The sequence below is a fragment of the Staurois parvus genome, unplaced genomic scaffold (genome assembly GCF_062004578.1).
Source record: "Staurois parvus isolate SC_StPar_1 unplaced genomic scaffold, SC_StPar_1.0 ptg000303l, whole genome shotgun sequence".
Lineage (NCBI taxonomy): Eukaryota > Metazoa > Chordata > Amphibia > Anura > Ranidae > Staurois > Staurois parvus.
In genome coordinates this window covers 9,885,694-9,901,683 of record NW_028318099.1, presented here as the reverse complement: position 1 = coordinate 9,901,683, position 15,990 = coordinate 9,885,694, and the positions used below count along the sequence as shown (strand labels likewise).

The following is a 15,990-nucleotide window of genomic DNA, read 5'->3' as shown; positions in this document are numbered from 1 at the left end:
CTCCAACAGAGTCTGTGCTGCAGGGAAGGTTCATATATAGTTCCTGTATACTCCTAACCCTATCCCAGTTCAAATTCCCTAAATAAAACAACAAAACCAACGCTCAAGGACTGATTTCTGACTCTGGATGCAAGCTTTTGTGGAGATGTGTGATGCCTGTACAGGACTATAGGTGGACCCAAATCTTCTAGCAACTCCTAAGGGAGTAGTGCTACGTACATTTAAACTTTAAAAATATATTTGTTGTGTTTGTGGTCATTTCTGACTGAACCATACAATAACGACTCGCGTGCACATGGTGTCTTTTGCACATCAAGGATCCACAATAATTTGAATGACTTCTCTGTAGCCATCATGGCGGACCAGGGAGGTCAAGCATCTACAGAGAAGTCATTCAAATTATTGTGGATCCTTGATGTGCAAAAGACACCATGTGCACGCGAGTCATTATTGTATGGTTCAGTTAGATCGTTGGTGGTTGGAGTTGGAAATTTTCTTGCAACAAGCAGAGTGAGGCGCTCCTGTGATATAGCTGTTGGAGGATTTATTCTTAGCACTCTTGGTTTCTGGGTTGGCATCGCTTGGAGCATGGAGATGGTGGATAGAGAGGAGTATATCCATGTGGCTGTGAGGTGCTCTCTGTTGGAGTATATTCATAACATCATCCTCCTAATGATCACAAGTCTTATGGTTTATGTTATTCGGTAATGGTTTTTAATCTGCACACCATAGAAGTGTACACAATTTTTCACACTTTTTTACGGAATGTTTTTTCACGGTAGTGTTTTCACTGGCACATTTTACACGGTTGTTCACTTTTTGCACTATTAGTGATCACGTGTTTTTGTGAGTATATCACAGTTGTTTATTCAATTTTTGCTAATGATAATGCACTATATGAGTTTTTTTCTTTTTTGAGGTTTCTGGTCCAGTCACTTGGGAAGCTGTTTGCAACAAGATTTTATTTGAACTGTATGAAGGACTTCAATTTTTGTATGATTATATTGACTCTGGTGGACACTTATATATTATATTTATTATTTTATATACATGAAGATGTGAATCATTCTGGATTATTTGAGCACTGGTTCATTTTGAGCACTATTTTGTTAGTAAACATAATATTACCAGTAATATATATTTTGTCTTTAATATTGGTGCTATGTCATGGCACTTATATTTGCAAATTAAAATACATTTAGCAGTTTCATGTTTTGTTCATTTAAAAATGCCTAGCACTGGCCCTGGGTACATAAAATAGTTTAGGTTATATAAACCAACTTATTTATATGTACACCCTTCTATTGGGAATGGGAATATATAATACACTACCCCCTTAGGAGTTGCTGTTGTTTTGGGTCCCCCTATAATCCTGTACAGCCAGGCAACACATATCTCCACAAATACTTGCTTTATGGAGTCAGTAACCAGTCCTTGAGCTTGTTTTTTGGATTTTATTAAGTGGATTTAAACTTGGATAGGGTAAGGGGTGTACGAAATGCCCAAAGGAACTGAGAAACCGAGGACAACTTCCTGAACAATGTACAATGGTTACAGCAAACCGTCTCTTTTTGGAGAGCTAGCCAGCATCTCCTGTAGTAGCACACCAGACCCTAGATGCTCCTCATCCAGCTGTTCTGGGTGAATCCCTGAGCAGGGGATCTGGTGTCTGTCACATAAATGGCGAAGCAGTCCAGGGTGCAGGCTAATCCGGTTTTCCACTAGAATGCCTCCTTCCCTTTCTGGCCCAGGGAGTGCAGGTCTACTTACTCAGTCCTTCTAATGTGCTGCTGGTGGGTTGGTGGCTACTAGAAGACACCCTCCCGGGCTCCTCTCTTCAGCCTCACTCCATCTCCAACTTTCAGCCGAACTCTCCTGAGCTGAGCATGCTCGGTTACTCTTAAAGGTAGACTCCTAAAGGGAGACTCCTTGTAAAAACTGTGGAGGAGGGGGGGGGTCTACAAGGAGGGGACTTATCAGAATCTGTAAGCCCCATTTAAGATAAGAGGCCCCTAGAAAGCCACACTCTATGTGAAAGGTATGGGTAAAGGGTATATATTACCCCTTGTTAATCATTCACAAAAACATTACACAGCAAATATACATACAGACAACATAGCAAAAGCATTTTATGTAAAAAAAAATGTAGATCTGTTGTCAATCACGATGAGCGATTGTCTTCGACCCACTCAATGAAAATGTGATGATCCACTCCACAATGATTCTCTCCTGCTGTACTCCTGCTAAAAATGACAGCTTCCTGACTGTCTGCAACATGTCAACAAACTGGCTGGTGATAGGCTGGTTTTTGTCACTGACCACATATGTTTATTACTATATCTGGATAATGACATCAACCAGGATCCAAAAACTTTGTTAACAAACTGAAGCAGGTCTGGGATTTCAACTGTCATTTAGCAGGAATAGTTTTTTATGTCTCTTTTGCTAGAGTACATCCTACAGGTTAACCACTTCACAAACAATTATAAGGCATTCACTAAGCATGCTATTTAAAGGAAATGTGTATTTTTAAAAGTGGTTGTAAAGGCAGAAGGTTTTTTTTTTACCTTCATGCATGCTATGCAAAGGTAAAAAAACCTTCTGCATGGAGCTTCCCCCTCCAACTCCCCTTTACACTTGGCTCAGTCTCCTGCTGCTGTCAATCACAGCTAAAACCATTGCACAGAGCAGGTAAGTATGACATGTTTGTCATTTTTAAAAAAATAAAAAAACTGAGCCTTTACAATCACTTTATTGTTACCTTATTAAAAAAAACCCTCCCTGCTGAATGGTATTGTTTTATTATTTATTTATGTGGTAAATGTCCCCTATATTAGTGACCTGCCACACATGCCCTATTTTTAACAAAAGCTTTCACATTGGCCTTGAAATAGGCCAGACAAAATTACAAGATTTGCCTCCTATAGACTTTAGTGGAGTTTGAGTGTTATGTCCAAGCTCTGCAGACTTTTTCAACTGTTCAGTGAAAGTCCAGCAAATCGAACTTTGCTTGGTTCACTCAATACTTATGAAGTGTGGCCACTCTGCTGAGGTAGCGAGACAGACAAATGTATCTTGCCTGGTTGTGTCCAACAACTCAGCAATTTGGGGAAAATGAAAATAACGGGGCTTGTGCCTGCATCTGAGTATGGTGAGTAAATACTCACTCCTCTACATGTTTTAAACACTACATAAAGGTCAGATGAACCTACAGTACATTCAGTTGTCCTTCAACCACCTAAGTGCATACTTGCCTTCCTCCCTGCTCCAGCAATATTCACTATGTAACCACGCCTAGCACTGCACAGTCTTTGCTTAGAAAACGTTACCACCAGATCGTCTTCTTGCTGTGCCTCATTCATTTCTATAAGTGATCATTTATCATAGCATCTTCTAGCCTATGGCTCACCCATAAGAATGAATGGATGTGTAGAATGTACATGCAGGAAAAAGGAGATGGGTGGAAGTAAAACCCCACAGTGCATAAGGGGAAAGGTAAGCATTTTTAATGTTAGGCTGCACTCAGTGGGAGCGAGGAGATAAGTTAATGGACAACCAGGGGCGGACTGACAACTCATGGGGCCCCCGGGCAATAAGGGATCATGGGGCCCCTGTGTCCATGGCCAAACTCAAAAAAGCCTATGAAAAAGGTACCAGGGGCATCTCATGGGGCCCTCTACTGACCCTGGGCCCTTGGGCAGTGCCTGAGTTTCCAAATGGTCAGTCCGCCCCTCTGGACAACTGTATAAAAGGAACAGTTGTCCTGTACAGAAAACATGCACTGCTAAACTTCCCTTTTGAAAGTTCTGGTTCCCTGGCTATATCAAGGCTTTAATGATTTCTGATATATTGGCCTGGAGCTGCATATTAGGAGCTGTAACTTTTCTCTGACTTCACTGGCTAACTACATGTATGTTGCAGGTTGGAGTTTTCAGAAGCCCAAAGGCAATTATGCATGTAGCATTTTTTAGAAGTAGTTCTGTAGTACCTTGGAAGTTGTCCCTTTGAGGTCTGTAGCACCTTGGTGTGAATGCTGCACTTTGACTTGCATTTTCATGTTTCTGCAGTCTCAATTTACCTTTGCCATAAAGAAAAGGTATTATGTACACAGAATGAGGGTCAGTGCTTTTCACCAAGCTCAGATCTCGACTTATTTGCATTTTGTATGGACTTGTATTATTGGGTTTGGGTTCTTGTAATGATTTGGGCTAACCCATAAAAAATTGACAATTATATTTAATTAAATGATCAAATATCCCTATGTTACGTCATTATGATAAATAGAATTTGTCTAAAATAAATATAAAAACATTAGAATGCCCATTAAACTACATCTGGAGTCAGGGCTGAATTTAAATTTGTACTACAAGTTCAAAAAATTTAATAAGATGAACAGCAAAAGGCAAATAAAATAACTGTAAACAACTGCAATAATGTTTAATTTATATATATATATATATATATATATATATATATATATACGATGGGTCTTTTATACATATATGTGCAAGTGTGGAAATTTTTTGAAGAACCCTCGTGTATATATACATATATATATATATATATATATATATATACATACACTATATTGCCAAAAGAAAAGTATTGGACACCCCTCCAAATCATTGGATTCAGGTGTTCCAATCACCTCCATGGCCACAGGTGTATGAAATCAAGCACCTAGGCATGCAGACTGCTTCTACAAACTTTTGTGAATGGGTCACTCTCAGGAGCTCAGTGAATTCAAGCGTGGTACCGTGATAGGTTGTCACCTGTGCAATAAGTCCATCAGTTTAATTTCCTTGCTACTTAATATTCGACGGTCAACTGTTAGTGGTATTATAACAAAGTGGTAGCAATTGGGAACAACAGCAACTCAGCCACAAAGTGGTAGGCCACGTAAAATAACAGCAAGAGGCAGGGGTGGACTGACAACTCATGGGGCCCCCGGGCAATAGGGGATCATGGGGCCCCTGTGTCCTCATCCACACTCAAACCACACCCAAAAAAAAGCCTATGAAAGGTACCAGTGGCATCTCATGGGGCCCCCTACTGACCCCAGGCCCTCGGCAATGCCCGTGTTCCCAAATGGTCTGTCCGTCCGCCCCCTGAGCGAGGTCAGTGCATGCTGAAGCGCACAGTGTGCAGAAGGCACCAACTGTCTGCTGAGCCAATAGCTAAAGACCTCCAAACTTCGTATGGCCTTCAGATTAGTACAACAACAGTGCATAGAGAGCTTAATGGAATGGGTTTCCATGGCTGAGCAGCTGCAAATAAGCCTTACATCACCAAGTGCAATGCAAAATGTCGGATGCAGTGGTGTAAAGCACAACGCCACTGGACTGTAGAGCAGTGGAGACATGTTCTCTAGAGTGAGGAAACACGCTTCTCTGTCTGGCAATCTGATGGATGTGTCTGGGTTGGGCACTTTCCAGGAAAACGGTACTTGCCAGACTGCATTGTGCCAAGTGTAAAGTTTGGTGGAGGGGGGATTATGATGTGGGGTTGTTTTTCAAGGGTTGAGCTTGGTCCCTTAGTTCCAGTGAAGGGAACTCCTAAGATGTTGGCATACCAAGACATTTTGGGCAATTTCATGCTCCCAACATTGTGGGAACAGTTTGTGGATGGCCTCTTCCTGTTCCAACATGACTGCGCACCAGTGCACAAAGCAAAGTCCATAAAGACATGGTGAGCGAGTTTGGGGTGGAAGAGCTTGATTGGCCTGCACAGAGTCCGTCTTTTTTTTTGTTTATAGTGCACAAAATAAAAAACACACAAGTGATCAAATACCACCAAAAGAAAGCTCTATTTGTGGAAAAAAGGACATAGATTTCCTTTATGTACAGCGTTGCATGACCGTGCAATTGTCAGTAATGCAGCGCCATATCGCAAGAAATAGCCTGGTCAGGAAGGCGGGTAAATCCTCTGGAGGGCAAGTGGTTAGTATAAGCCTTAAAAGCAGATTCTTGTATTTAATTTATGAACAAATATTCCTATCCAGGGCCAGTGCTGGACTATTTTGCGCCCTAGGCAAAGCCATCTACTTCTATATCAAAATTGTCACTTTATTTGCAATCCTAGTTAGCACTTTTTCACTTATCACTTTATATTATTATTACTATTTGTAGCGCTGTAATTTTGGTATAGATGTTTTTAAGGATTTAGAGGTTTTTGCCTTTTGCAAGCTGCTTTATTCAGTATATTGATTTATTCATTTATTTATCATAAGAGCGTTCACTTTTTATATTATTATTTTGAAAGCCAGCTACTTACACCCCCAAAAAAATAAATAAATAAATAAAACTTCACCTGTAGTTCTTCACCCCATCTTGCACACATCCTCTTTCCCCTCAAATTTTCCACTCTAGCATAAATCTCCCCCAAATCCTCCTCCTAGCATAAATTTCCCCAATCCCGCCTCCTAGCACAAATCCCTCTAAATCTCCCTCCTCCTAGCACAACCCCTACCAATCCCTTCTCCTAGCTCAAATTCCCCCCACTTCCCCCTCCTAGCACAACCCCCCTCCCCCCATTCCCCCTTCTAGTAACAATCCACCCCAATCCCCCCTCCTAGTACAAATTTCCCCCCCAATCTCCCCTGCTAACACAAATCCCCCCAATCCCCTCTCCTAGCACAAATCCCCCCAACCACCCCTCCCAGCACCAATTCTCCTTCAATCCCCCCACCTAGGACAAATCCCCCACAAATTCTCTCCTCCAGCTAAACTCCACCAAATTACCCTCCCAGCATAAAATCCTGCCACGTTACCCCCCCCCCCCCACACACACACACTTTTAGTACATATCCCCCCATTTCTTCTTCTAGCACAAATCAACCCCCCCCCCCCACCACCATCCCCATTACCCTTCCCAGCACAAAGTTGCTCCTACCCCCCCCCCCATGCACAAACCTCTCATTTCAGTACAAATTATTGTTACCTCTCTCCTCTCCTTTCAGTCACCCCAGCCTGTAACCCCCCCAAACTTACCAGCAGCAAATCAGGTATGGGTTGTGCTGTGCTCTCTCTCCTGTCAGTGGAGCGATCCTCCATACAGCAGATAACACAGTATCGTTCTTGGATAGCGGCCAGGCACAGCATCCATGGAAAGACTGACCTGGGAGCACAACTGAAATCTTGGGGGTGTAGCCCACCCCAGCACCCCCCTAGATCTGGCCATGGCAGAGAGTAGGAAAACCAGCAGCTGTGGCTATGCCTTACGCAGCTGCCTAGTTCGCCCAATGGTAGCACTGTCATTGTCCTTATCATTGCGTTAAAAAAAATATGTCTTAAAATCGATATACAATATTAGAATACTCATTAGGCTATATCTGGGGCCAGGACTGAACTGAAATTTGTACTGAAAATATTATAACATGAACATAAATAGGCAAATAAAATAGATGTAAATGAACTCAAATAATTTTTAATTTGTCTGTAAACATGATACATTTATAATGTGTTATGTGCAGTTTTATCCATGCAATGCTAAATAAAACATTTATTGGATAACATTTTTACATCTCAAAAAAAAAAATACACACACACACATTCATATACATCAGTAAGTAGTAACAGTGACTTCAGTGTTTCTGACGCTAGATTTCATACCCAGTACCTGTTTTAAAACATTCAACAGTTTTCTGTTTCCCATGATTAGAATAAAAGTATTTACTGTTGGGAAAGTGGAAATAACAATGTTACTTATAATAAATTGTATGCTATCCAGGACATATACTGGATTGTTTATAAAGGTAAATGTTCCATAGAAAATCAAATAAAGTATCAGGAGAGCAGTCACTGTTTTAGCAGCTGATAAGTGAGTCTTGATTCTGGAATGACCAAGTCCTTCATTGTTTTGCCTCATCCTTGACATGTGCTTACACAGAGAGGCGATGATGGTACCACCTGCCAAGAAAATTATTACAAATGCCAAAGAAGCAAATAAAACATATAAGTAAAATATACAATTACATTTACTCTCGTAGGGATAAAATGATTCTTCTAATGTCACATTCCCTGTCACATTTACGGCTGTGATGGAATAGCCCATGTACAGATCCCATAGGGCGGGCATTCCAACTGACCAAGACAGAACAACTGAGAACACAAGTAACCAAGGTACCACAGCAGGAAGATTAGCTTTGATTTTATAAAACAATGGTCCATTGAGGTTGACTATCTTCACACAATAGTAGAAACAGAGGCAGGTGGAGCACCAGAGACTAGACAATGACAGAGATGCTACAAGAGCTGTTGTAAAACTATATAGCAATTCTTCATTGTAGGCATCTGGCCATAAATAGTATGAAAACTCTATCATGTCATTGGCTATTTGCAGACAGGTGTTGGAAATCCCAATGGCATTAATAATGAGATAACAAGGATTATGCTCATGAGTTTTTAGCCACTCCAGAAAGTGAACGATGAAGATGAAGATATTTCCAGAAACGCCAGTTACAAGAAGTATGATATGGACAGCTATATCTGTAATGTATAAGCTATCCATGATGATAGTTGTGTTTCAAGATTCTTAATTCCTCTAATTAGGATCTGGTTTGTTTTCCTAAGAAATTGATGTGCAGATGTCTGTTTTTCAAAAACAAAAGTAGATTTCCTAGATTTACGAGTTCTTGTATGTCTTCGTGTGTGTCTCCGCATTACATATTAGAAGCATATCAAAAAGAATGTATTTGCAAGTCAATATAACACCTGTCAATTGTTTTTCCTATTTCCTTTTGACAAATTATGTGGTTTGTAATTACTATGTGTTTTGACCACATTGCATGACAAATGACAGATTTGTAAAAACAAGTATATGATGTTTAAACTAGAGACCCAAGTCTGTTCAGTCATACAAAATGTAGAGATCCACTCTATTGCCTAAAGTATTGGGACGCCTGCCTTTACACACACATGAACTTTAATGGCATTCCAGTCTTAGTCCGTAGGATTCAATATTGAGTTGGCCTCCCCTTTGCAACTATAACAGCTTCAACTCTTCTGGGAAGGCTGTTCACAAGGTTTAGGAGTGTGTCCATGGGAAAGTTTGACCATTCTTCCAGAAGTTCATTTGTGAGGCCGTCTGATATCAGACGAGAAGGTCTATCTTGCAGTCTCCACTTTAATTCATCCCAAAGGTGTTCTGTCGGGTTGAGGTCAGGACTGCATGGTTCAGTGGCTTGCTGTCAGAATGCATGGTTCTGTGGCTGCGGCTGCTGATTAAGAAAAGTGTTCCAGCGCGTCCCTTCGACAGAAATCAAACAAATGACAGACTGTTGAGCAGGAAGAGCCAGACACTGACCGACATTCACACTGCTGAACTGATAGAACTTTAGTTTGGCACACATTCTCTGCTGCTTATTAATTTCTCAGTATGCTCAGACTACTTCCAATATCATTTTCATTGCTTCATTGCTATTGGACAATATTGTTGTTTGATAAATTTGAATGGTATTTCTTGGCCATTATATTTCACTGGCTGCAGTGAAAAGAGTTTTCTTTTGGTTAACTTTTATATTCCTCCTTGTGTGGCAAATGTGCACAAGTTATCTATCTTCACCTGCATATAACAGTGTGTATAGGATAGTATAGTTATATCATCTGCAAAGTCCAGATCCTCTAATATTATATAAAGATCCCATCTGATACCACTGGATGTGACATTAAGGGGTTGATTTACTAAAACCGGAGAGTGCAAAATCTGGTGCAGTTGTACATGGTAGCCAATCAGCTTTTACTTCAGCTTGTTCAATTAAGCTTTGACAAAATACCTGGAAGCTGTTTCATGTCTATGCAGAGCTGCACCATATTTGCACTCTACAGTTTTAGTAAATCAACCCCTAATAGTCTGCTCATATCATACTGTATGTAGCCCTCTGTTGGTGGGGGTTATGACAAATTACTGTCCCCAAACAACATATTGCACTAAACCTGTAGGCAAATAAGAAAATCACAACCTTTGCTAAGCAGAAGAGTGGGTTTGATAATAAAGTTGGCAGGGCCTCCACACAGGACAGTTTCACTCAGTAAACTAATCAAAACAATTGGAAGCAGAGGAACTAGTGCAACCAACATATACTTTAACATTAACTATATTTGTCAAAATGCACACTAGTGGAAATAATATAAGCTTTATATTGGAAAAGGGCCCAACAAGAGTCCTGGTGGAAGATACCTCCAGATGAATGCTAAAGTTGCAGGGGCCCGGAGGATGATCACAATGTGGTATTTCTTTTGATGTCAGAGACTTGAAGATATGATTTACAGTGATAGGAAGGCCCTTCCAGCAGTTGTCCAGCCAGCCTGGAATGTAGCTTCGCACACACAGAAACCATGGTGTGGCACTGGAACTCAGAGTCAACCAGAGACAACCATCTGACATACAACTGGACCACTAACTACCAGTACTGGCTGTCGGATGCCTAATCTGGCTCCATCCTATGCTGGTTATTGAGCCCATAGCTAAAGAGACTTAGAAAAACCCTAGACCAGAAAGGATAGGGTTAACTACAATAACAAGGGTTGTGTATAAACTCTATTGCAATAAACAGGCTCACCTACTAGTATGCTGAAAGTTGACCACTAAACACATACAATAGCACAGGCCTAGTTATCTGGCACTGTGAAGATGAGATAATAAAAATAGGACAGAGATGTTCTGCCTGTCAAAAGGATTCAGATACACACTCAAGAAGCTATTGGCTGCAATTAAACACTTAGGACACAAGAATACTTGCAGGTTAGTCCCTTCTGACCTGGCCATGGACAAGATATGCGGCTGAGACTTTTTATCTCTCTTGCCTTCCTCCCTGTGCGATTTTACAGCCATCCAGAAACAGAAAGCATTAATATATAATTACACATAACACTGTATAATTGCTAACAGCAGAGGGTAGCAGATCCCTACACAAAGTTGAAAAGTAGAGCAGACATTACACTACTATTAATTTATACTGGTCTTCACTTCAAAGTGGCAATCATTAAAACACATACTGTAAGTAAGGTTGTTGTAGAAGCTACTGTTCTGTGGTTAAGTTATTTAGTGTCTACCAAAAACTGAATATTTGATCTAGGTTGGAAGACCCTTTAAGAGTTCTGTAGCTCCAGTTTTGTTTGACTGTGAGGCATAAAGTAATAGAGCTATTTATAAAAATAATGTAAGTTGAAAAATCAACCAGATGCACATGTTTACCTTCATCTTTGATGGAAATAGGAAGCAAATGAGCTCTACTTATTTGGATGTTCGGGCATTCAGACAAATGCTTGAACTTTAGCCCATTGGTCCCCCTGTTCAGCAGGAGCCAAAAATCATATATTGAGGCAATATTTATATGGCTTCTATATATGACAGCTTACAGCTGTAACTAGTCCCTAGGTAAACCATGGATGCTTGCACCATTGGCATTCCCAGGAACCACAATGGGGGTGGATAGCAGGTACATCACTTCTTTTTGGATGCAATTGTTAATTGAAGAATTTTGTTTTGTTATATTTGTTATTTTAAACAGATTCATTTTTGGAATTTGTTTTGTATCTTCAGCATTTGTTTTGTATATTCATTTGTATTGGACGGATTTGATATTTTCAAATCCGATCTGAATTCACCCATTGCTGTGTTAAAAACCATGAGTCATTTATTGTTAGCAGGATTCTCCACTGACAGCAGAATGTGAGCAGACGAGTGCTGGCATTAAAAGAATAATAACAAAGAAACAGCATGGGGTCCCCCCCCAATCCACACCAGGTCCTTTGGGTCTGGTATGGATTTTGAGCAGAACCCCATGCCAAATTTGTTTAACAATGGCATGCAATCCCCCCAAAATCCATACCTGACCCTTACCCAAGCATGCAGCCCGGCAAGTCAGGAATGGAGGGGGGGGATGAGTGAACTCCAAACCTCCTGAACCATTCCAGGCCACATGTCCTTAACATGGGGGGTGCTTTGGGGGAGGGGGCTCCACCCTCAAAGTACAATGGTCTCTTCCCCACAACCCTGGGTGGAGGGTGTGGATGCCTGCGGCAGGGGGCTTATTGGGGGTGAATGAGTATGAGCCTATGGACTTCTATGCAGAATGCTGATTATCATGGGAATTGTAGTCTGAAACATCAATCAAAGAATGGAATTTATGGACCTTTATAAAAGAGTTTCCATAGAACATTGAGGAGGAAGGGGAGTGGTGGAACAGCTTTTACCAGGCTACAGTAGAAACCTCTTCTTTGCAGTGTGAGAGCTGAGACATATACATCAGGTCTGGTGTACACAGATCATACATGGGTCAAGTAGCCAGAGCCAGAGACTGAGATTAGGGGCAGAAACACCTGGGGCAGCACAGCACAGACCACAGCAATCACATCTGCACCGCTGTCGCAGTGAGAACGGAGCATCTTCTACTTCCCACCGGAGGCATTCTGTGGAGAGACTGAGGGGGCCCCTTTCTACAGAAGGAATTTATAGCTGCTCACTGCCTATTGTTGAAACTCCTAGTATGGGCTGAGTTACTGGCCCATTAAACGCTTCATCTGGACTCCTGCTGATGGACACGTTTCCTGTGATGGAAGTGGTCTTGATACATATACTATGTATAGTAGCGTATCTCTGTGAGTACATTGGTATTGGTTTTATTTAATAAAGAGTTTTTATGGTATTGCATGAGGCCCATGTGCCTTCCTCCTTTGCTTTGTTTCTGTATTGGTCAATCCAAAGTGAAGTGGGCAGCAAGGCAGATCTAGTGTGCAGTGTGAAGAAGTCCAGTGACAATATCTGCTCTGTATGGACAAAAGTGAAGAGCAGCCTATTTAGAGCTTGCTTGTGGATTTGCACTCCAGAGAGCTTCTCGTACCAGTAGTGCTGACAAGAGTTGATGTTTTACTTGAGGCAGATACTGCACCTATACTGCATCTGTACTACACCTTTACTGAATATTTATCACACTTTTACTGCATCTTTGTGGCAATTATACTGTAGGCTGGTTTACTAAAACTGTCATTAAGTGCACCAAACCTCTTCAAAGGGTCCTGAAAATACATAGTACAACCCTAAAGTGGTCTGTGTGCTGTTTTTTTTTTTTTTTTTTTAACAAAGAAGCCGTTAATAGCATGTCATTTGGCAGAAATTTTTAAACGTTTTTTCCTTTGTAATGTCAGTGCTGCTGCAACACTTTCTGTACATCACAGAACTGCTCCCCATTCACAATCAGGGTTAGGACACCCATAGACCGACTTCTGTCAGCAGCCTGCTGTACACAGTGGCTGAATTTTGGTCGCTCCCTGTTGTCTTGGCCAATATTCGGCCAGTGTGTATCTAGCATAAGCCAGCACCCTCATTATAAAAGGATGAGTTCCCTGCAGCCATATTGACAGTGTTCTAAGTCATGATATGGAAAGGATAGGAAGTGCTGTTGATAATTTGCATATGGACATATTAGTGCAGAGCTTGTAGGCACTGGCCCTTTAGGGCCAAATCACATAACACTGCAGTGGTAATGACACCCACACACATCTGCAGATGGAAGCGCATTCCAGCCCCACAATTGGAGTGAACCAGCTCTTAAAGTAAATGTAAACTTTTATTGAATGTCCTGATGAGGATTGGAAATTGGAACCTGAATGTTCAAGATAAACTGTGGCTTTCTCTAGAAAAGATAATGGTCGGCCAAAACCTTGCCTACGTCCCAAGGAACAGAGGTGCTTGGCTAGATCAATTTCACCCTTGACACAAGCAACATTGAAAATCTGGGGCCTACTAAATAAAAAAGGAAAAGAAGGAAGTCTAGCACGCTTCCAACCCCACTCATACTATTCTTTAATACATAAGGGGGCAAAACAGAAATTAGGGGCTTCAAGTTCTTAGGAGGCTCTAACTTGAAGCTCTTTCTGCTTTCAGGAAGGAATGTGGTAGGTCAGTTGTGGATGGCTAAAAACATGCCTAAATTCAAGTTTTTTTTAAATAGTTTAGATAAAAAGCTTAGACCAGAGACATTCCTAAGTTCTAGATCTAACTAGGCTGCTCCCCACTTTCTAGAAATTGCTTCTGGGTTTAGCCTCACAAACAGATCTTTATTACATTAGGAACTGGGATAGGGTATTGGGTAAGATTGACAGAAAGTGTGGAGAAAATAATCAAGCTAGTGCACACATCCTCCATCAGTTTCAGAAAACAGGAATCTTGCTCTAAATTCTTAGCAAGATGATATAGAGTCCTGGAGGGGGTATGGCTTGAAAGGGACCTTATTGCATACATAGTGAGACTGCCCGTTAATAAAACCATTCTGGATGGAGATCTGCAGCTTAGTTGCTCAAATTACACAATAGTCTATACCAGCTGACCCTCTACCAGTATTGTTTTATGATTCCCATCTCTCAGAGGGAAAATATAAAAGATCTTTATTGCCTATTCTTTGGAATGCAGGGAGGAGTTTGATGCCATTGAATTGGCCTTTAGTGAGAGACTGGACAGTAAAAGTACAGGAAATTAGAGAGATGGAATAATGGAGATATAGATGTAACACTGAATTAAAAAAATTATATGATCAATGGATGCTATGGATCGAGTTGACATCCTCTGACATGTTTATTTAGAGTTGTAGCTGGTTTTAGCTTAACGATCATTTGTGTTTAGTTTACAACTGGCAATAATATTAACCACAAAAAGCAAGTGTTGAGAGTTGCTGATATTGATGTCAAGTTTGCTTTCTTCTTACCTTTTTTTCTTTTTGTACGTGCTGGTAAGATACAGCATATTATGCATTTTGAGTTAGGATTGCATTTGTGTTCAACTAAATCTTTAGAAAAACTAAAGATTTAAATAAAATAATGTCCTGTAGGTAGCAACATTCTGTGTATCTTGGGGAATTTGGGGGTGAGGGAGGGAAGGGTTTTTACATCTTAAACCTGCAGCTTTTTAGAGCCTGTCCCTGTCCACATGCAGTATAGTCATAACAGGCCGCATGTGTTTTTTCACAGGACATATGCATTTCTTTTTGTTGTTGCTGTTATTGTTTAGGGCCGCATTGGATTCTTATAACAGCCTGTCCAATGCACTACAACAGGCTACATGTGTTTTTTTTTCAGAGCATACCTCTTAAATTTTAACCTTCTGTCCTTCAGACCATCAGATTCAAAGTGTACAATGAGTCTTTGGAAGTTAGGTCTCTGGGAGCAACTCAAGGGTTGCGTTTTGGTTCCATTTTCTGGGGCAAGTAGTGTTATGTCTCTGTCTTCAGTTGCTTCAGTGGACAATGGATCAGAGGGCTCCACATTGGAAGCAAATACCTAAGTACAGGCAACAATGGCTAAGTGGTTAACAATTTTTCCTACCAGCACTAAGGTTGTCGGTTTAAATCCCAACCACAGCACTACCTGCACAGAGTTTGCATATTCTCCTTGTACCTGCGTGGGTTTCCTCCCAGACTCCAAAGACATGTTTTGGCAAGACTAAGGCTATCGAAAATAAATAAATATTTATTACAATAAGTCACTTACAAACACCATAAATAATAATCTGATTGTGATTTACACTAAGACACTAAGACAGGGGTGTCCAAACTTTTTTCAAAGAGGGCCAGATTGGATGAAGTGAACATGGTAGAGGGTCGAACATTTTTCCGAACATTCTTTGAACCATTACAATTAAATGCAAATCAATTATTTTATGCCAAGTTAATTGCAAACGACATACTTTTCATTTCATAACATTAAGATCAACTGACAGCTGAGTTTTCACAATGTATTGAAAATAAATTTTAAAAAAACTTACCTGCACTAATGTGAAGGGTGAAACTGAGATCTGGACTGCAGCAAATCGGTTAGATCAGGTACAAAGGCAGTGGTTTTGATGCGCAAAATGTCATGCAGATGAGAGTCACTTAGTCTTGTCCTCACACGGTTCTTGTTAAAGTTCATAGCAGAGAATGTCTTCTCACACAAATATGTTGAGCCAAACAAGCTCAGCATTTTCTTAGCCAATGTCCGAATCTCTTGAAACCTGCCC

At 40.8% G+C, this 15,990-nt stretch overlaps 1 protein-coding gene and 1 pseudogene across 1 annotated transcript; one reads left to right on the top strand and one right to left on the bottom strand.

Annotated features, from left to right (window-relative positions):
* The first annotated feature begins 354 nt into the window (after positions 1-354).
* Positions 355-708, top strand: LOC149457772 (cytochrome c oxidase assembly protein COX20, mitochondrial pseudogene; annotated as a pseudogene).
* A 6,852-nt stretch (positions 709-7,560) lies between these two features.
* Positions 7,561-8,508, bottom strand: LOC149457771 (taste receptor type 2 member 9-like). The gene has a single exon (XM_089683116.1). It carries the CDS (start codon positions 8,506-8,508, stop codon positions 7,561-7,563), a length of 948 nt encoding a protein of 315 aa, XP_089539242.1.
* Between the last annotated feature and the right edge of the window lie 7,482 nt (positions 8,509-15,990).